Source organism: Boleophthalmus pectinirostris, unplaced genomic scaffold (assembly GCF_026225935.1).
Source record: "Boleophthalmus pectinirostris isolate CB_2022bp ecotype Guang Dong unplaced genomic scaffold, ASM2622593v1 HiC_scaffold_17, whole genome shotgun sequence".
Taxonomy (NCBI): Eukaryota; Metazoa; Chordata; class Actinopteri; order Gobiiformes; family Gobiidae; genus Boleophthalmus; species Boleophthalmus pectinirostris.
The window spans coordinates 22,479,215-22,501,873 of record NW_026571115.1 but is presented as its reverse complement, the minus strand read 5'-3'; the positions used below and the strand labels follow the sequence as shown (position 1 = coordinate 22,501,873).

The 22,659-nt window shown below is 42.0% G+C and overlaps 1 protein-coding gene across 1 annotated transcript; it reads left to right on the top strand.

Moving 5' to 3' along the window:
* The first annotated feature begins 277 nt into the window (after positions 1-277).
* On the top strand, positions 278-21,327 carry LOC110171949 (beta-1,4 N-acetylgalactosaminyltransferase 2-like). The gene is made up of 12 exons (XM_020937757.2): positions 278-347; positions 2,476-2,624; positions 11,365-11,493; positions 13,339-13,445; positions 13,585-13,622; positions 15,591-15,660; positions 18,049-18,162; positions 18,242-18,328; positions 18,946-19,127; positions 19,656-19,799; positions 20,327-20,555; positions 20,703-21,327. The coding sequence occupies exons 2-12, from the start codon at positions 2,476-2,478 to the stop codon at positions 20,885-20,887; spliced, it is 1,434 nt and encodes a 477-aa protein (XP_020793416.1). The 5' UTR covers positions 278-347; the 3' UTR covers positions 20,888-21,327.
* The last annotated feature ends 1,332 nt before the right edge of the window (positions 21,328-22,659 follow it).

Below are 22,659 nucleotides of genomic sequence, written 5' to 3'. Positions count from 1 at the left end.
GGGACAATACAGTGTAACTTAACCTTTGTTGTAAAAATGAATTTGTAAAAATAAATAAATTAATTAATTTATAAAATATGACTTTTTATGTAGGCTGTGCAATAAGTGTTTGATAATATTACTTTGAAATTATTTTCTGGCAGATGTTTTAAACCTGTACTAACCTTTATATCTGTATTGCCTGAAGATAATTTATAGGAAACTGATACACTGGACACTGGCACAAAGCAAGTAACAAAAACAAACAGGTTTAGGAGAGGCTTTCAGAGGGTGGCTTTGGGTACAGGGAAACAGCACAACAGTACTATTCAGACACACCCAGCCCAGTGGATTGTACTCACTCCAAGGTAAGAGAATTAAAAAATAATTATAATAATACTTTTATCTCTATCTCTGTTAAGGTCTGTTAACTACTACTTTTACTTACATTTAACTTGTATTCAGACTGTTTTCTCAAAATGCATTTGTTCTCACATCAGGGACATAAAGATCACCCCTTAAAAGTAAAAAAATATATAATAATCAAAAATAAAATCTTCAGTAAGATCAAATATTAAATAAAATATAGGTTAATGTAATGTTTTAGATTAATGTTAATATTTAATGTTAATGTTTTTGTTTTGTTTTTTGTTTGTTTTTTGTTTTGTTTTGTTTTTCACATTTTTCACAAATGTGTCAATTTTGGCCATTACATTACACAAAAAGAGCAAAAATATACTATACTATTCTTGGGTTATATAAGTTTCCGTATGATATATTAGGACCATTGCCAAGTGATTAACAATTTCAAACAAATAATTATATATTTTGAATAGGAATAAGACAAAATATTGCAAATAAGAGGAGCCTGTGTAATTTACAAATATTCATATGATTCGTAAAATCAGACTTCTCAAAATACAAATTGATTAGTCATCCCTATCACAGATCTGTTATGGCGGTTGCTCAATATGATCAGAATGTTCTGAACCTGACAGAGAACAATGGGAACAAATGTTAAAGAGATTAAGAGGAAAATTGCGCAAAGAATTTATGTCCGTTTATGTTCCTCCTGTATAGCAGGAAATATAATTCACAGAAGGAGCTGCAGCATAGTTTAAAGTAGGCGGAGCTGCGTGTACGTTAAAATTTCAAAGTTTCAATTCACACCAGAGCGTCAGAGACGCTCCTGTTACGCAATCTGCACATCTTCTCACTGTTTTGAGACATCACATTTTGTACTTGCTTTTTATCATTTATTTTATGTTAAAGTGTATTAAGTTAGAATGTGTATTAAGTGTATTATAAATTAAGTGTACAACTGCAACGCATTTGCGTTTAATGAGGTTTAAATCTATTAGCACGCACATTAAACACCTCAGTTTTTTCCCTTAATAAGGTAAAATCACGTATAATTAACATACATTATGAGTGTGATTAAAATCATATGTCCGTCCAGGTAATAAAACCTATACGTTTATATGTTGATCCAGAGTCCTGCACCGATGAATACGGGAAAATAGTCGCTGAAACGGGCGACTTTTAACGTTCTGGAATTTTAAGGGCGGGTCAGGACTAATTCAGGTCTAAACCAGGTCTAAACCATGACTAAACCCGGACTAAATCAGGTCTAAACCAGGTCTAATCTTGGAGAGAGAGAGAGATAGCGAACCCTGAGCCCCGCGGAGCAGGTGTCCGAAAAGCGTGACGGCTGCACGTACCTCTTCTCCAAGCTCTGCACCGGTCCTTTCGCCCGCGGACACTCGGGGCTACACGGAAGGACGTCCGAGCACATTTCGACATTGAGTCCTGGTTTAGTCCTGGTTTAGTCCTGGTTTAGTTCTGGTTTAGTCCTGGTTTAGTCCTGAGTCCTTGTAGAATTGGTGTCTGACATCGTAAATCACGTGCGCGTTGTTTACATCGCTGTCTTGACTTTGGTTAAATTATTTTGAAAGGGTATCGGAAGATTATTTTGTCACCGCGTGTTTATTTCCTGTCTTTCTCCTGCTAAAAACCTTGGAGACGCGCCACTGACGCTGCAAAATTAGAACTCCAACCTATCTCGAGCAGCGCGTCAGCGTCAGACGCTCGTTGGACGCGCGTATGACACAGTCGGTGTTACACTGTCAGACCGGTTAAAATGGAGTTCTAAAACAGCGCGTCTGCTGCTCATGTGCTGTGCTGCTGCGCTTATGCTCCGTTGCGCTTTGGTGTGAATTGGGGGTTAGTGAGTGTGACTAAAACAGCTGATGACTTCAATATAATTTGAGACTTTTAATGTACACATCAGCTCACCTACTGCTTGGCCCAACTGTGCTAGCTTCAAGAATGTTGATGATATTATGTAAAAGGGAACCTATCTGAATTGCCCACAGGCTGTAGATATAACTGGATTGTTTCTAACAGTCACTGTAATAGTTAATAAATAATCTACTTTTGTTTACCTCTGGAAGAACAGAACTGTTGAGTCTGACAGTCAATATTTTTTGTCCACAGATGACCAGCTCTACAAATATTAAACTGATGCTCAGTGCCGTCATCTTCATGTCCTTCTACTTATTTTTAACAAGCAGATTTTCAGCCTTTATGATTTCTCAACACTCTCAGAAGGGGGAGCTTGTGCCTGCGCCTGTATGGACACCCCGGTAAGCTCTCGGTTATGTTATCAACACCTTATTTACTGTTTATACTGTTAAGGGCCGTTCACACCAAAGCGTCAAAAAACGCCTTGACGCCTCTATGTGGACGCCTTTGCATTTGAGTTTAGACGCCCCCGACGCGCATCTTTGACGCCGTGGACGAACGGGACAAAAAGACTTGACGCGCGTCCGTTGCCCTGGAAACAAGAGCCCGGTCCCGCTCTTTTCCCGAAACAATGTCAGACCAGACTGAGAGAGTGTTTTTATGACATAAAACATCAACGGAGGAGATCGGGTCGACGACTGGGGCGTATATATATTTATACTCCGTTAATGACACTGGCTCAGTCCCGGTCTAGTCCTGGTCTAATACCGGTCTGGTCCTGGTCTAATCACGGTCTAGTCCCGGTCTAGTCCTGGTCTAATCACGGTCTAGTCCCGGTCTAGTCCTTGTTTAGTCCCGGTCTAGTCCTGGTTTGGTCCTGGTCCGGTCCTGTTTGTGGTTCTCGCTCTGGTTCTCGGGTCATGCTTCTTGATAATAACGTCGCTGCGTCTCTGGATACTCGTCCCTGATTGGTTGACGCGGCGCGTCTGACGCGAAAAGTTCAGCATTTTCAACTTCTTGACGCTGACGCCTTGGACGCGCGTCTTGGCCGATGACGCCAAAACGCTGAAGACGCGCCGCGCTGACGCCAGATTCGCGCCGGGCTGACGCTGAAGACGCGCCGCTTTAAGGGCGTCAGCGTCAAGAATTTGAAAATGCTGAACTTTTCGCGTTAGGCGCGCCGCGTCAACCAATCAGGGACGAGTATCCAGTGACGCAGCGACGTTATTATCAGGAAGCAAGACCCGAGAACCAGAACGAGAACCACAAACACGAGCGGAGAATAAATATATACGCCACAATCACCGAGCCGATCGCGAGGACTACACCAGGAACCGGACCAGGACCAAACCAGGACTAGACCGGGACTGATCCAGTGTCATTAGTGGAGTATAAATATATATACGCCCCAGTCGTCGACCCGATCTCCTCCGCTGATGTTTTACGTCATAAAAACACTCTCTCAGTCTGGTCTGACATTGTTTCGGGAAAAGACCGGGACCGGGCTCTTGTTTCCAGGGCAACGGACGCGCGTCAAGTCTTTTTGTCCCGTTCGTCCACGGCGTCAAAGACGCGCGTCAAGGGCGTCTAAACTCAAATGCAAAGGCGTCCAAATAGAGGCGTCAAGGCGTTTTTTGACGCTTTGGTGTGAACGGCCCTATTAATATTATGCACCCGGGTGAGGGCAGGTATAAAGCAAATTATAACATTTAAAGTAATTTAGGATGACATTGCTTTTCCTAAATGAAGAGCAATGTCATCCCAGGAAACTCCCTCACTAAGGCAACACAGGTTCTTTTGGCAGAAGGACAGAAAGAGGATGTTTCTTTAACAGCTGATTTATTTAACAATTAAATATTACCGAGTTTCACATCCACAGTGAGTTCGTTGAGCAAGTTTCATACAGCGTGGCCATCAAGAAACTATACATTTCACAGTTCATAACATTTAAATCACGGTGGGCTGAATCGGGTAGGATTTTGCAGTCATAATGGACATTCTCACAACAGGACGCACAGGACACTGGTCCATAAAAAGGGGAGGCTTGTTTTGCATGTTAACAGGTTCTAAAATATTAAAATAAAATGTTCACCCTCACCCAGCTCCAGAGGTTTGGGAGAGTTCTGCGCAGTATCTGGATATAGCCTATCCGTTGTTTTTCCTGGTTTCTGCTGTAGTCACTCTTCCAGTTTTGGGGTTACGGTCCAGTCAAGTTTTTTTTTTTTTTTTTTTTTTTTTTTTTAACACAGGTGTCCTCTTTGTGCAGGTATAAGACAAATACAAAGTCATGTGCCGCGGTTTGTTTGTCAAGGCTACAGGATATGTGATGCACGCACATTGTTGGGGAGTAACAGATTACATGTACCAGAGTTACGTAATCAGAGTACAAATTATGAGTAACTGTATTCAGTTACAGTTACTGTTTCAGTGAGAGGTAATTTTATTACAGTTTCTTAGTTGAAATAAGTGGATTACACGGCAGTATTTTCCTGTTTTCACATTTCGGGCTATATCCCTTTTTTTTTTTTTTTTTTCAGTAATTCCACTCATTGCCGGACACTAAACCAGGTCTAAACCAGGTCTAAACCAGGACTTAACTGGATTAAATCATGCTCTTCTATCAATAATATTTTTAATTTGGTTAAGTAAAGACTCTGCTTTTTTATTGCTTTTAGCAGACAAAACATCTTATGTGAAGATTTCCTCTTCTTTGCTTCTCTACAGTAAATCAAGTAATCCAAAGTATTCAGATTACGTTACTCACTTTAAGTAATTTAATGGATTACATTACAAACTACATTTTGGGGTATGTAATCTGTAATTTGTAGGGGAATACATTTTAAAAGTAACCTTCTCAACACTGCCCATGCATTAGCCTCCATTAAGAGCAAAGGGAGGGGTGAAACCTGGAGTCAGCGATGTGGTTAACGTAGGGGAAAATGTATGGTGTAAAGTTTCTTTAGATTTCTACACATTAGGGCTGGACCGGCCATATCCAGCTTGTCTAAGCCTTATCTCGTCAGATCTCAGAAGTTAAACAAGGCCGAGCCTGGTTAGACCTATTATTATTATAATTATTATAATTATTATAATTATTATTATAATTATTATAATTATTATAATTAAATAATAATAATAATAATAATAATAATAATAATAATAATTAATTAATTATTATTATTATTATTATTATTATTATTATTATTATTATTAAACAGAGATAATTCGAGCAGGAGTTACGTCTGTATACGCATCAATCTGGAGAAAATAAAAACGAGAGAAACAGGGTTAGTGCAGAATACTGTGTGGACCTGATCTGCCGTGCTCAGGTGACGTAATTGGTTGGGAACTGTCCCTGGTCAGCTCAGCACTGGTGGGACATGTCCAGATGGTACAGTTCAGTGTGGTGTTATAGACTCCCTGCCAGTGCATTAAAATAGTGTAACCCCAGTCTACCCTTGTTTGCTAAAGTACTGGAAAAATTTGTTTATGCAAGAAGATCTAAACCAGGGGTGCCCACACTTTTTCAGCATGCGAGCTACTTATAAAATGTCCAAGTCAAAATGATCGACCGACTACAACGCCAAGTAAACTGTACTGGACTTAAGAAAACTTTCAATAGCACTTTACAGAAAACTGAAAAAAGTGAAGACAGTAATTAGACTGGAGTTACATGGTTAGTACTAGTTTTACAGTGGGATTTAGCCTCTGCACATTTACCAAACCAAACACACGTCGTGACAAATACGAATGTATTTGTGCACATTTATTAGGCAAACTTCAGCCACATGTCGCGGTAGGTCTGCTCTGCGCTATTGGCATCCTCTGTGCCAATACTAACATAAATTTAGATTAGTTTTTGCTTCGCGTTTTGTCTTGTCCTTCTAATCTGCGCGCATTGTGGAAAGAGTCTGTGTGCGCTTTACGCGGGGAAGAGCGAGAGCGTGAAAAGGCGAGGAGCGGTGCGCTGACGTGAGGCAGATGGAAAGGTAGGATGTTTTAAAAAAGTTGAACCGGCTCTGTGATACACGCTGGTACACAAAAACACACACTGTTGCAGACAAGCCGCGTGCAGGGAGCGTGTGTGATTGTGATGTGCCGCATCGCACAGTATCCACGTGTTCCAAATGACACACAGGCTACAGAGAGACGCTCCGTACGCTCCCGCACCCTGGTACAAGTTTATTGCCAACAGCAGCGGCCGTAATATGATCGAACTTGTCCAGTGTCAGACCTCGGATGAGAGACAAGACCGAGGCCAAATGTGATCGAGTCCGAGACGAGTACTAGGACACTGCGATCTACCCACACGACCTTGGCGATCAAGTGGTAGATCACGATCGACTTATTGGGCAAAATGTTTAGATTCTAAACATTTTTCAGAAAATGATATTTTTTATGACCATCAGTATGGCTTCAGAGAAAACATGTTGGTATCCCCTCCGCAAGTCTGCATCTATTTTGACCTGGTATCCCCAATATGGAGGAGCAAGAAGTTAAACTAAAGGCAGGAGAACTGAAAAGACAAACACACACCGGTAAGAGTGAGGTGTGGAAAAGCTTCAAATTCCATCCATCCATCCATCCATCCATTTTCGTCCGCTTATCCGGGGCCGGGTCGCGGGGGGAGCAGCCTAAGCAGGGACTCCCAGACTTCCTTCACCCCAGACACGTCCTCCACCTCCTCCGGGGGGACCCCGAGGCGTTCCCAGGCCAGCCGAGAGACATAGTCCCTCCAGCGTGTCCTGGGTCTTCCCCGGGGCCTCCTCCCGGCGGGACATGCCCGGAACACCTCCCGAGGGAGGCGCCCAGGAGGCATCCGGAACAGATGCCCGAGCCACCTCAACTGGCTCCTCTCGACGACGTGAGGGAGGAGCAGCGGCTCTACTCCGAGCTCCTCCCGTGTGACTGAGCTCCTCACCTTATCTCTAAGGGAGCGCCCAGCCACCCTGTGGAGGAAACTCATTTTGAGCGCTTGTATCCGCGATCTCGTCCTTTCGGTCACTACCCAGAGCTCATGACCATAGGTGAGAGTAGGAACGAAGACTGACCGGTAAATCGAGAGCTTCGCCTTTCGACTCAGCTCCCTCTTCACCACAACGGTCCGATACAGCGACCGCATCACTGCCGAAGCTGCACCGATCCGCCTGTCAATCTCCCGTTCCGTCCTTCCCTCACTCGTGAACAAGACCCCGAGATACTTGAACTCCTCCACTTGAGGCAAAGACTCTCCACCCACCCGGAGAGGGCAAGCCACCTTTTTCCGGTCGAGAACCATGGCCTCGGACTTGGAAGAGCTGATCTTCATCCCAGCCGCTTCACACTCGGCTGCAAACCGCCCCAGTGCACACTGCAGGTCCTGGCCCGATGAAGCCAACAGAACAACATCGTCCGCAAACAGCAGAGATGAAATCCTGTGGTCCCCGAACCGGACCCCCTCCGGCCCCTGACTGCGCCTAGAAATTCTGTCCATAAATACAATGAACAGAACCGGTGACAAAGGGCAGCCCTGGCGGAGTCCAACATGCACCGGGAACAGGTCTGACTTACTGCCGGCAATGCGAACACAGCTCCTGCTCCAGTCATACAGGGACCGGACAGCCCTTAGCAAAGGGCCCCGGACCCCATACTCCCAGAGCACCCCCCACAGGACACCACGAGGGACACGGTCAAATGCCTTCTCCAGATCCACAAAACACATGTGGACTGGTTGGGCAAACTCCCATGAACCCTCGAGCACCCTATGGAGAGTGTAGAGCTGGTCCAGTGTTCCACGGCCAGGACGAAAACCACACTGCTCTTCCTGGATCTGAGGTTCGACTATTGGCCGGATTCTCCTCTCCAGTACCCTGGCATAGACCTTACCGGGAAGGCTGAGAAGTGTGATCCCCCTATAGTTGGAACACACCCTCCGGTCCCCCTTCTTATACAGAGGGACCACCACCCCGGTTTGCCAGTCCAGAGGTACTGTCCCCGACCGCCACGCGATGTTGAAGAGGCGTGTCAGCCAAGACAGCCCCACAACATCCAGAGACTTCAGGTACTCAGGACGGATCTCATCCAACCCCGGAGCCTTGCCACCAAGGAGCTTGCCAACCACCTCAGTGACTTCGGCCAGGGTGATGGATGAGTCCGCCTCCGAGTCCCCAGCCTCGGCCTCCTCCTCGGAGGACGTGACAGTGGGATTGAGGAGATCCTCAAAGTATTCCTTCCACCGCCGGACAACGTCCCCAGTCGAGGTCAGCAGCTCTCCCCCCGCACTGTAAACAGTGTTGGTGAAGAACTGCTTTCCCCTCCTGAGGCGCCGGACGGTTTGCCAGAATCTCTTTGAGGCCGTCCGATAGTCCTTCTCCATGGCCTCCCCGAACTCCTCCCAGCTCTGAGTTTTTGCCTCCGCGACCACACGGGCTGCAGCACGCTTGGCCCGCCGGTACCCGTCAGCTGCCTCAGGAGTCCCCCGAGCCAGCAAGGCCCGATAGGACTCCTTCTTCAGCTTGACAGCATCCCTTACTTCCGGTGTCCACCACCGGGTTCTGGGGTTGCCGCCGCGACAGGCACCACAGACCTTACGCCCACAGCTCCGAGCAGCTGCATTGACAATAGAGGCCGAGAATGAAGCCCACTCGGACTCCATATCTCCGGCCTCCCCTGGAATCCGGGAGAAGTCCTCCCGGAGGTGCGAGTTGAATGTCCCTCTGACAGAGGGCTCCGCCAGACGTTCCCAACAGACCCTCACTACACGCTTGGGCCTGCCAGGTCTTTCCGGCTTCCTCCTCCGCCAGCGAACCCAACTCACAACCAGGTGGTGATCAGTTGACAGCTCAGCCCCTCTCTTCACCCGAGTGTCCAAGACACGCGGCCGGAGATCAGATGACACGACGACAAAGTCGATCATCGACCTCCGGCCTAGGGTGTCCTGGTGCCACGTGCACTTATGGACACCCTTGTGCTCGAACATGGTGTTCGTTATTGACAAACTGTGACTAGCACAGAAGTCCAATAACAAAACACCGCTCGGGTTCAGATCGGGGAGGCCGTTCCTCCCAATCACCCCTCTCCAAGTGTCACTGTCGTTGCCCACGTGGGCGTTGAAGTCCCCCAGGAGAACAACGGAGTCCCCGGTCGGTGCACTGTCTAGTACCCCTCCCAAGGACTCCAAGAAGGCCGGGTACTCAGCACTGCTGTTCGGCCCGTAGGCCGACACCACAGTGAGAGACCTGTCCCCGACCCGAAGGCGCAGGGACACGACCCTCTCGTTCACCGGGGTGAACTCCAACACACAGCGACTGAGCTGTGGGGCAATGAGCAGGCCCACACCAGCCCGCCGCCGCTCCCCGCGGCCAACACCAGAGAAATGGAGAGTCCAGCCCCTCTCAAGGAGTTGGGTTCCAGAGCCCAAACTGTGCGTGGAGGCGAGGCCGACTATATCTAGTCGGTAACGCTCAACCTCCCGCACAAGCTCAGGCTCCTTCCCCCCAGCGAGGTGACATTCCATGTCCCCAGAGCTAGTCTCCATGTCCGGAGATCTGGTCGCCGAGGCCCCGCCCGTCGACTGCTGCCCAGATCTCTCTGCACCGGCCCCATATGGATCCTCCTGCGGGTGGTGGGCCCACGTGAGGACGGCCCCACGTCGCTCCTTCGGGCTGAGCCCGGCCGAGCCCCGTGGGGGGAGGCTCGGCCACCAGGCGCTCGCTGACGAGCACCCACCCCAGGCCTGGCTCCAGGGTGAGGCCCCGGTGACGCCAATCCGGGCGACGTAACTGGCCTTGTTGGTACACTCATCATAGGGGCTTCTGAACCGTTCTTCGTCTGACCCGTCCCCCCGGACCTGTTTGCCTTGGGTGACCCTACCAGGGGCATGAAGCCCCCGACAACATAGCTCCTGGGATCATTCGGGCACTCAAACCCCTCCACCACGATAAGGTGACGGTTCAAATTGATTGTTGAAAATGCTACAGAAACTTGCGTTGGCTTCGCTGAATGTCGTCAATGTGGCGCTTTGCTTTCATACGAGAGCAAAAAGACTGGCACCTTGACGCTGAGCACTGCTCCTCCTCCCGAGTCCTCACAAATAAAATATGACATTTCGGGTTTGCTTCGGGCTCGGGCCTGCAAATCAAGTTAATTGGTCGGGCTCGGGCCGGGTCGGGTTTTAATACCCGCGGGCCGGGTCGGGTCGGGCTGGATTTTTTAGGCCCGATCTCACCTCTATTTGGTTTGTAAGACATATCTCAACAAGATTTTATTAATACAAAAGAAATTTTTTAAGAATTATGAATTATTCACACAGATTCTCTGTCTTATCTGCTCCTCTTTTCAGAAAATACAATATTCAGACAATATTTAATGTAAACATATATTGTATTTGTCTGTTCATGTATAAATATGTGCACTTGTCAAATGTTTTACCCAGATCTTTTGACAACTTTTTCATGCACTCGGATGTTCACACCTGTACTTCGAGACACTGCAGAGACTTTTATCTTTCATTGTGCAGAACATCTATAAATCAAAGAACACTCAGGTTCAGAGGACCAACCCTCTGGAATAATTTAGCAAATACTCCCAAATCAATTTCCTCACTGGATTATTTAAAAAACAATTGAGACAAACATTGATTTGTAATGCTATTTAATATTTGGACTACTGAAAGTCAACTTGCTTGTTCATGACTGTTGTGATAAAATCATGTTTATAGAGGAGGTGATCTTATAAGACTGATAAAGTCTTCTCATTCTCTCCTGCACAGTCATTTCTGTTTCTATTTGTTCAAAATGTTGTTTTTAATATGTGCAAATAAAATCTATCTATCTATAACCACTGCTTCTTGTGTTTACTTATCGTTTTTAGAAATGACCAACAGGTTATCTGTTCTGTCACTGCTATTGTTTGAAGTGCTGTGACCTGAAATTCAGTTTATATTGATCATCAGAGATCTGGGATCTCTACTGTGTGTAGCACTCCCAGTCTGCAAAAAGAAAAAAAAAGAAAAATTCTGTATGAACTGCATTTAAGAAAATAGAACTTCTCTGAAAAAATCACCTGTGTGGAGATATCATTTTAGGAGAATATAGTATAACAGTGCATAGTCCTTTTCACAGAGAGGAGACTAAATTTAGACCCATGTGTCCTCTCTTTCAGGTTGGCCCCTATCCCACGCCCCTGCACTTGTCAACCTGGCTCAATGCAACTGAAAGATCTAATTCCCAAACACCACTTAGACAAAGTGTATCAGCGGAGAAAAGAAGAGTTTGAGAAGCTCAAAAAAAGGTAAGTCATGCACTTTTGTCACATGACATGAAGACTATAGAAAGCTTCTTCTGCTTTTGTGTGTCACTTAACATACTGAAACCACAACAACCTCACCCAAGTGTGCCACAAGATTCAGAGTCAGATAAAGTCTTATCTGCAATCAGTGTTGTGCAAGTTCACACTTTTCATGAACTAGTTCAAAGTTCAGTTCATTTTTTTTTAGATGAGATATGTAAATGAAAGGCTGAACTTATTTTTCAAACTGATTTCCAGTTTACAACAACTTTACAACATATAAACCATAGACACTATAGAACATCAGCCCGTTTGGCATTATAATGTGTATAACGTGTAGCTTTGACACATTTGTCTTACAGAAGCGAAAACTTAAAACCGCATGACTATTTTGCATAAACTGCGCTGATGCATCAGTTTCTGTCAGACACGACAATATGTGTTCTTTCTGTGACAGAAGGATGTCACTGCAACTTTTGGACGCGTAACTAGAATGCACTGACAGTGAATGAGGGCGGCCCCACTGCGTGTGCTCCGCGTGTGGATAGAGCAGCACGTCCTGCTTTCAGAACATAGGATCCATCCTATTTTTTGACGCTCTACACGAGCATAGGGAGAGTATCTATTGTTGTGTTCTCAAATAATTTAAACATATTCACGTTCAAGTTCTTGATTTCCAAATGTGTTGCGTTCAGTTCAAAGTTCACTGTGTAGCATCCCGGTTGAAATGATGGTCTCTTATACTGAAAAATGAACGTGTTCAATGAATGCGTTCTTTTGAACTAGTTCATGCACAACACTGCCTAATGCACTTTAGCCTGGTCCATTTGAAGTCTCAGTTGTCACATATTTGTCATACACTACATTAAAATCTCACCCTTTCAAATAGCACTTGTACAGAAACTCTAATAGAAAGTACTCAGGTCAAATATGCTCATAATAGGTCCACATGTATTACACATTTGAACAATTAACTTGTAGTACATTTTACTGCATTACAAGTGCATTACTTTCATATGTACTTTACAGAAATTCTACTTTCCTTTGATCTAATGCACTCACTGTTAATGAACTTTTAAGTGCTATTGATTTATAGTATACTACACATGAATATATTGCAAACATATTGGTCAAAAATGCTCTGTTAGATAAATAATACTAAAGTGCACTTAGAATAAGAGCACTTACAGTTGGTACCTTTGTGCCATAGTTTCAAGACGTACTACATCACATTGTTCAGAAATACTCTTTCAGATAGATCATACTAAAATGTGTGTTTATTTAATGTACTTAAGGCGGTACTCTCATAGTGTCATTTTTAGCTATTGACTTACAGCATACTACTTATGAATGTACTGCAAACAGATTATAAATCATAAATGTGCTATTAGATCAACCATACTGTCACATAGAATCAGTGCGCCTAAATTTTTAGGGGAGGCATGAGAGCTGCAGCGAAGGCAGAGAAAGGCCCAGTGTTCAACTTGGCAGAACTCCAGCTGCACAATTTCAACTAATACAGAAATAACTGATGCTTTAAACTACAGACAGTCAAAAGGGTTTTATAATCAAAGTGAACTATTTTCACTTTGTGGGACTATGGTAAAAGTGGAGTTTTAATGTTTTTTTTTTTTTTTTTTTTTTTTTTTGTTTTTGAAATATATGAATGCCAAAAACATTTCACTTTGAAACAGTTCATAAGAACTAAAGGGAACAACTCATACGTTACTGGATGAGTAGTAAATCAACCATTAAAAAAAATAAAAATAAAATAAAAAAAAGGGCCGTATTTCACAGAAATGATTGCCAAAAGCAAATTTTCAGGAAGTGTGTTTGTGTCACCAACAGAACCTCACCTGAATTATCCAGACTGCTGCTGGCTCCACCCAACTCTCCTCTGCAGTATCCCATTCAAGGTTTTACTGTTCCCCCTCTGAAGAGCAGCCCCATTCCAGGTACAGACCCCACTGCACCATGGGTATAAAGTACATCTGCACATGTACATGCAAAGCCTCTTAGTAAAGCAAGAGGAAAAAACTATTTTATACAAGCTTATGTTATGAATTTCATAAAATAAGATAATCTTTGTTCCAGGTTTAAAACTGTACACAGGAGAGTGTAGCAGCTACAAGGTTAGTATGTGTCTGTAATACTTGGCATAGCCAACAAAAGCACATGACAATGTATTAATATGTTACACATGGCCGGCCAGGTTAAATAACATCAATGTAGTCTATAAAGTCCATTTCATGGTCAATTTTGAGCAAATGTCCCAGAAGTCATCAATACAGGAGGTAGGAGACAGACGTGACAACACAAAAAGGGGAGGCTCGCTCACCAGCAGCCTACAACACAAAATGCATGAGAGTGACATACAAGTAACAACTGCTGTATTGATAACTACACACTCCCAGGGAAGGTTGATGACGTCACATGAAAATTAACTGGAAGCACAACTCTGTCTGAAGCTCTGTTACTCAAGTTAGACTTAATCTGAACATTATTTTAACACAATCTGACCAGAAAGAGCGGTCTTAGTTGGAACGACAACAAGTGAAATGATCTGTGATGTTAAACAAGCCTCTCACACATAAAATTGCAGTCACAACCTAGCTACCATTAGTCAACTGTTTTTCAGGGGGGCGAAATGTAGTAAAACGGTTTCCTTTTCATTTACAAAAGTATAGACTTAATTGAGAAGCTGATAATTCCGAGGTCAGTAAGCTCCTCATAGAGCTGCCTCCTCTCTACTGTAAATGCTGCATGAAACCAATACATGCCTAACCTGAAATAAATGACTTTTAATATATTCAGTTGGAGTTTCTCGGGTTTGTACCTTGCCCACTTTTACATTTTCCAGTAAGGGTAAGTTTCTGTTTAAAACATGCCTAACAGTTTCCAGGTTACCACTGTCACAGACGCCTCGAGAGTGTTTCCCAGTTTTAAATAGACAAGCAGCCAAAGCACAATGTCCAAGAAAGCATAATCTCTTTGAAAAGCAATCCCACAATGCCTATTGTTTTTAGTCAACGGCTGACAGGAAAAATAGTGCCTGCCCCTTCCATTCTTTTTGCTGTAGATTAGTAAACTGTTGTTTACAGACACTGTAGCAGTTCTACTTTCCCAATGATAGAACTACATCAACACACTCTTTCTGAAGTGGCTCTTTAGCCAGAACATCAGCTTCTTCATTTCCCAAAATTCCAGCACAAAACAACACCACATTATCTAATCACACAAGTCAAATCACACAAATACAGCACAAAATCTCAAAGATTAAATCAGGGTGAGCCTCAGGTTCTCTGTGACTAAAGTCCACTGTAACACCCATAAGACAGCAAGAAGCTCATCCTAGAGCACAGACACACGTACACTTGGCTTAACCAAAGGCTCAGTGACTTTTCTTAGACCTGTCAGTGAAAATATGAACAGCTTCACTCACTACTCCAAAATTCCTGAAAGCAGACACAAGCCCTTCTTTTGTCAAGAACAAGGAACTTGGTGCTGACCTCTGCCAAGGCAAAGGAGGCCACACCGGACCCACACCACCTGTCCATTTCATTAAGAATTTGTTGGAGCTATGAAGCCTGTATGGGACATGAGGCAATGTCAGAAGAGTCTTACCTGGGCTGTGGACTGTTGCTCAGTGGTCCAAAGTGCTCTTTTCAGATGACAGTAAATTTAGCATATCGTTTGGAAATCAAGGTCCCAGAGTGTGGAGGAAGAGTGGAGAGGCATTGAATCCATGTTGCTTGAAGTCCAGCGAGAAGACACAGAATTTTGGGTTTTCATTGTTTGTAAGCCATAATCATAAAAATTCAAGAAATAGATTCTTCAGTTATTTCACTCTATGTGTCATTATGAGAGTCCAAAATATAAAAAATATTGAACTTTAATGTCCATGATGTTCAAATTTTTTGACAAGTAATTGCACTGTTAAAAGTATGTACAATAAGAAAATAACCATGTTGGATTTATTGCAACCTGTATGATGTAAATAATAATAATAATAATAATAATAATAATAATAATAATAATAATAATAATAATAATAATAATAAATTCAAACTAATGATTGCTTTTGTGTGTTGTCTTTGTAGGTGACCCTGAATGTGAGCAAAGGCCTCCTCAGCGCTGACGCCTCACGCTTCAGAGAAGTGACAGTAAAAGGTCAGTCAGAATTATGAAACACATAAAACTAATCCATTTTGTGCTCGGCTTTGTGTATCCATGTTGCACTTTTATTTGATCAGTTAAAGACTAGTAAGATGGCATGGTGCCACCAAAACCTCTAAAATGAGTTTTTGGTTGCTGTATGTAACAAGGAAAGAAATGAGGACCACAAAAGCATTTTCTGAAGGTTTAATACAAACACACTCAGAGCTCTGGTGCTACTGCCTACATGCAATGAGACTGAGTCTCAGGAACTGACAGTTTTTATACACTGGTGGTCAGGGTTGTGCATGAACGAGTTCAAAAGAACGCGTTCATTGAACACGTTCATTTTTCAGTGAACTTTGACCTGAACGCAACACTTTTGTAAATCAAGAACCTGAACGTGAATTTGTTCAAATTATGTGTGATGAACGACGTACGTCACTGTTGGGGTTTAGTTAAACGTCGGAATTTGACGACGAGTGACGATCTGCTCGCACTCGCACTCGCACTCGCGAAACCACAGCCGCGTGTCAACGCGAAGGCGACTCCACCGGCAGCTTTAACGGAACGTACGGGCTCTTGTGTCTCTCAATAAGAAGTCAAGACTGGGCGCGTTTAGCTGCTTGTATTTACCTTCTGTACAGGCTTGACCACGGCAAACGCAAGGATTTCAAAAGTAAATTTCAAAGCACTAATTAACAGTCTATGTGGATCTGGGCTCTTTCACATGATACACAACTGCCCAGGGAGCACAATGTGCTGATGGTAAATGCACAAATACAACAATAGATACATGCTCTCTGTGGATTTTGACGGAGATACGCGCCTACGCTCGTGTAGAGCGTCAAAAAATAGGATGGATCCTATTTTCTGAAATCTACACGCACAGGACGTGCTGCTCCGCGCGCGTATTATTTTACTTGGTACAAATGTCAGTAACGCGCGTCACAATGCTTTTTTAACCTGGATTGAAATGGTGGGCTTTTCGTTTTTCTTCATACAAATTTGCTAAAATCACCGCGATATCAGCAGCGGTGAAACGCCGGAGGAGCGCCCGCGTAGACCGTGATCCTGAGCGAAAGGACCGACGCACAAGGTCCGCGCTCCACCGAGATAAACGCAGCTTATGCCAGATCGCACTCGGGGTTCTCTCAGGGGCGGTCCTAGATTCCAAGTTCTAGTCCAGGATTAGTCCTGGTTTGGTCCTGGTTCTTGGTTTAGTCCTGTTTAGTCCTGGTTCAGTTCTGGTTTAGACCTGGTTTAGTCCTGGTTCAGTCTTGGTTTAGTCCTGGTTCAGTCCTGGTTCAATTGTTTAGACCTGGTTCAATTCTGGTTCAGTCCTGGTTTAGTCTTGGTTTAGTTCCTGGTTTAGACCTGGTTCAGTCCTGGTTTAGACCTGGTTCAGTTTCTGGTTCAGTCTGGTTTAGTCTTGGTTTATTCCTGGTTTAGACCTGGTTCAGTCCTGGTTTTAGACCTGGTTTCAGTTTCTGGTTCAGTCCTGGTTTAGTCTTGGTTTATTCCTGGTTTAGACCTGGTTTAGACCTGGTTTAGTCCTGGTTTAGTCCTGGTTTAGACCTGGTTTGGACCTGGTTCAGTTCTGTTTTAGTCCTGGTTTAGACCTGGTTTAGACCTGGTTTAGACCTGGTTTAGTCTGGTTCAGTCCTGGTTCAGTCCATATACGGTGCAAAAGTTCAGCATCTTAACAGTTCTTTTGGTGAGAGTAAATTAAAAGTGCTGCAATAGTCGTGTAATGTTTTACATTTTAAATACAGTAATATTGTAATGTAACAAATGACTTAGAAATGACAGTAACAAGTCATAAATAACACATTACAGTTTTAAAGTCACTTGTCCAACAGTGTATCTTGTAAAGTTGTTGTAAACTAGAAGTCAGTTTGAAAAAATAAATGCAGCCTTTCATTTACAGATCTTATCTAAATATAAAATGAACTGAACTTTGAACTAGTTCAAAATTAAAATTGTGAACTATGAACGTGAACTGTTCACTTTGAACAAGTGTGAACTGAACTTTGAACTAGTTCATGAAAAGTGTGAACTTGCACAACACTGCTGGTGGTGGACATCAACATCTGTGAATCCAGTGAATCATTCTCCATAGCCATTTTGGACAAAGGACTTATAGGTCTGAATTATTTTGTCTTTTTGACCATTTGGTTCATTGTTGAAACCATACTGTTAGCTTGTAATGAGATCACACTCACACTCAAGTCACACACTCAAAAACTGAATTCAGGTGCATTACAATTGTTTTGACTGTAGTTTGTCTTTAATTTTGTGTTGTTATTGTTTTAATTTCATTAGTTTCACAATTTCAAAATAGTTTAGTCTGAAGAGAACTCCATTTGAAAATCCTCAAAGTTCATATCATTTTAAATACAGGTAACCAAGAGGCTGAACTCACCGTAGAGTCCAGCAGCCTGAAGTTCCTGAATGTTGTGCTGGCATCAGTGTCTTACCAAAGCACCTTTTATCATGTTCACACTGGCGATCTGGGTAGGTTCCCAAATTACATCCCTCTCACATCAGTATATTTATGTCACTTTAATGTTAAACCCTTTTTATATTATTTCAGCCTCCTTTTCTTTTGAAAATCATGAAGCCCAGTTTCCCATCGTCATCAGACAGCCTCAGCTGCCAGTCATGTTTGACATGGGGGCCGGTAAGTGACCACAAGCCAGAGATACATTCTGTTAATATGGGACATGTGTAGTTAAAATCACAAAGTTTAAACATCACAAATACAGGTAATACCTACAGGAAGAAGCATTACAAACCACTGAAGTCTTTACAGTACTCTCTTTGTGTTTCTCAGTGTCCCTGCTGCCGATAGAGATGTACACTGTGTTGTGATCTCTCTAACGTGCAGAGCAGTTTGTGGCACTAAAAAACCTTTTTTCTCTTCTCAAACTGTGGGCAAGAGCAAACCTGACGACACCTGACACTGTACATTACAGTACAGTAGGTAGTAGGTGCCACAATGACAGTAAAAGTAATAATTTGTAATAAATATAAGATATATTGCCTTTTTATCATTAACTTGTAGCTTGCCCAATACTTACTGTGAACAATATCACTTATAAAACATTATAATAAATACTAAAGAATACATTTTGGTTATATTGCGCCATGACATTTCAAGAAATGTTCATATGTATTATGTCTATACAAACAGTGTAGTAGTGGTTGAAGAGTACTTGTCTAATGTAGTCATGAAGCCGTCTAACTGTTCATGCTGTTGCTTTAGAAATGGTATGTATCTGCTCTTTTGTGTCTCAGACATTAGCTCACAAGTCACTATCACCATCAAGACCTTTCTGCGCTACAACAATCTCAAAGTCCTACTGAGCAGCATCCGCAGGTTTTACCCCAACATCACAGTGATCATTGCAGACGACAGCATTGAACCAGAGAAGATAACAGGGGAGAACATCCAGCAATACATCATGCCACCAGCTCAGGTAAAACTCCTATTTGCATGTATGTTAAACATTTTACCAATCTGTTCTGTGCATGTAAATGTAAATAATATCACCATGGTCAAACATTATGGTTAGTGCTCTTGCTTCACCGTTCATATCCTGGGAGGATACCTGGGACCTTTCTGTGGAGTTTGCACATTCTCCCTGTGCTTTAGTGGGTTTTTGTCCAGGTGCTGCGGTTTCTTCTATCATTAAAAACTTGTACAATAGGCTCATCTGAAAGTGAGATTCCAAATCTCAAAGGGACTTGTCTGGTTAAATAAAGAATAGTTTAATTTACTTTCTATATTTTAATAGGATACATGATTTATTTCTATAGAGAAATTAGTATGTAGCTGAGTTTTGTAAAATGTGTTTTGATGGTCAATCCGCCAAAAAAAAAAAAAATAATAATAATAAATTCAAACATTAGTGGTACTGCAATTTTGTATTTGTATTTATATAGAATACGTCACTGATGTTGAACTGATGAGTAAAGATGAATTAAATTAATTATTGTGTCATCAGGGTTGGTTTGCTGGCAGAAACCTTGCTGTCTCCCAAGTCACTACAAAGTATTTCCTGTGGGCGGATGATGACTTTGAGTTTACTGAAAGCACAAAAATCGAGAAGATGGTAGAAGTCATGGAGGCTGTTCCTGAACTTGATGTGGTAAGTTTGAATTTATGCGATGCGGTACTTTGAAATTGTATTACATTTGTTTCCCTTTGTTAACAGAAACAAGTTTGGCACAGTTTACACATGAAACACTTTTTCTGATCCTTAAAACAATTTTTGAACAAAATAAAAGTGTTTTCTTATCATGTTATGTGTCAAATTATCTTAAGTGTGTTTTGGTTATATGAGTAGTTCTGTCATAGGCACTTTAATCAGTGTAGATAATTATTACATTTTGTTCATTATAAACCGTAAAAACAAACATTTTTATGTTTTTATTGTTGAACAATGGGTGCCTTTATTGAGCCATACATGCATGACCTGGATTTACATAAGTAAGTAGAGGGTAGGTGAAAAAAAAAAATTCTGAGAACTCAAATGCAGGACAATATAGGATTACTCAAATGCAATGTATGAATCAATTGAAATACAAAATTGAGTAAACTAATAATGAGGGAACACCATTATAACGTGATTTGAAACATATCAAAGTCGACTTTACATCATTTTTCTCCTTTAAGGTTGGTGGCTCAGTGGAAGGAAACCAATTTTACTTTTCACTTGAGTATGATGAAGGGGAGGAGGCTGAAGGAGGCTGTCTATACAGGAAGTCTAATGGAAGATTCCATGCAGTTCCTGGTTACCCACAATGCTTTTTGGCCAGCGGAGTGGTCAATTTCTTCCTGGCTCGTACAGACTCTATTCAGAAATCTAGGTTTGACCCCCTGCTGAAGAGAGTTGCACACTCAGGTAAGCAAATTCACTCTTATAATCGCTAACATTGTGAACTTCATTTGACTGGAGTGACCTCACAGGTTCTTCACACAGTCTGTGCTCCTAACCAGGACCACATAAATGCAAACCAATAATCAATATTCATTTTTGTGTCCATGCTAGAATGGTTTATGGATGGACTGGGCTCCCTGATGGTGGCCTCGTGTAGTCATGTGTCTGTTGGTCATCAACCAAAGAAAAATGTCGCCTCGTACAGCAAGTTTCGGACGCCTGATCATTCTGATGTAGTGTTCAAATACCAACTGCACTTCTTCAAAAACCATCTCAAGTGCATAAAGTTTGGATGAAGAGTTACAGTGGGAAATGAGAACTTGATCTTTTGGTCAAGTTAATTTTTCAGTGGTACTTTTATGATCATCACTTCCTGTATTTCTATTTGACTCCAATGGCTTTGCACTTTTGTTTGGGAAAATGTTACACTGTACTTGATCGTATCGGTATTTGGGGTCTCTTTTGGTGAAGTAAATATTTTTATTTATTTATATTTTTCATTTGTCTGGTTCACAGTACAAAAATATAAGTATGGTATGGTGCAATGGTTAATTGATTGGCTAAAGCAACAAGGTTACTAAGGATACAACAACATAATAAATACAAAAATACAATGATCGTAAAATATACAGTGTGGTGCTTTCAGTTACATGATATTTTGAAAACAAAGTGTTAAATTAAAAGTAATCATTAACCATATTTGTATATATATTTTTAAAATAAAGATATTGCCTCATTTTTGTAATTTTTTTTCTTGTTTTAAAAGGGCTATTATGTACATGACATGAAGACTTTTTGGTAACATGTAGCGGGTGGTGCCACGGGGTGTCGCTGCTGAGCACAGACAGAATTTAAGGGGAAGTTGGCTGTTTGCGTGGGGAGTTGTGTGTGGGGCTTACGACACAGGTAGCTACAATTGTAATTGTTTTTAAAGTTATTAAAATTTATCAAGCCTGTCTGTGTTTTTTTGTTTTTTTTTTGTTTTTTTGTTTTGTTTTACAGTTTACCATTGTCCCTTTTGTCCTTTAGTTTGCTTTTGTTGTTCTGTTCTGGTCACTTCCCTTACTCCAACTCATTGTCCATTCATGTTAAATAAATAACCTAAACTGCATTTCCGGCTCCGCATTTTTATTACCACAGCTATAACAAATAGATGTATAAAATCATTTACCACCAATCAAGCACAACAAATGACAAGACATCAAGACCAACAAATTAAAACATCAGTCCATTTCCGAGATGGGGCCCATTGACTTCACTGTGTCTGACCCAAAATGTCATTTCTCAGACACTTACAGTAGCTCCTATTGCTTTATATCAGTGACAGGGCTCATGTTCATATCTTTATCCAACCACACAATTAAATATGCATTAACATTTGTATTCGTTCCTCTTATCTCTATTATACATTATAGACTCACAGATTGTGATGTGAAACACATAGATGTACTTGGCCTCTATAAAATACCTTATCACAGACAAAATAGTGTTTAAAAATCTTTCAGAAGAGATATAATTTGATATAAAACTGTTGACATTTATGAAGTAAACAGCCCTGCAGGCTAAACTGATTTAACGCAACACCAAATGCAACATTATAGAGCATTACAATAACGGGCCTAATAAATAAAAGTGTAGTGAGGATACATAGACTTACAAAGTGTACAGAATGATATCAGTGGTTCACATACTGTTCCTTAAAATCATGCATATTCCCTGTCCATGCAATGACCGATGCCGAGCCTATACCAGCCTCATTTTATTTTTATAAACCTAGAATAAACACACAAACTGTTTTCATAATTTTGTAAGTGGAAAAAAAGAAAATAATCTATAACCGAATTTTAAATTAAGACATAATAAAAAGTGACATATCTTCTTGCGTTGCATTTTTCAATTGGCCAACAGGTGTCAGTGTTGTCTTTTGCTGCAGGTTGGCGTCACCTTTCTCAAACAGGTACGCGCAACTTTTTATTTTTTATTTTTATTTTTAAAGCCTATGTCTTCTTTAATATTTTGATCTTAAACTAAATTAAATAAATGAACTAGTATTTGTGTATGAAGTGGA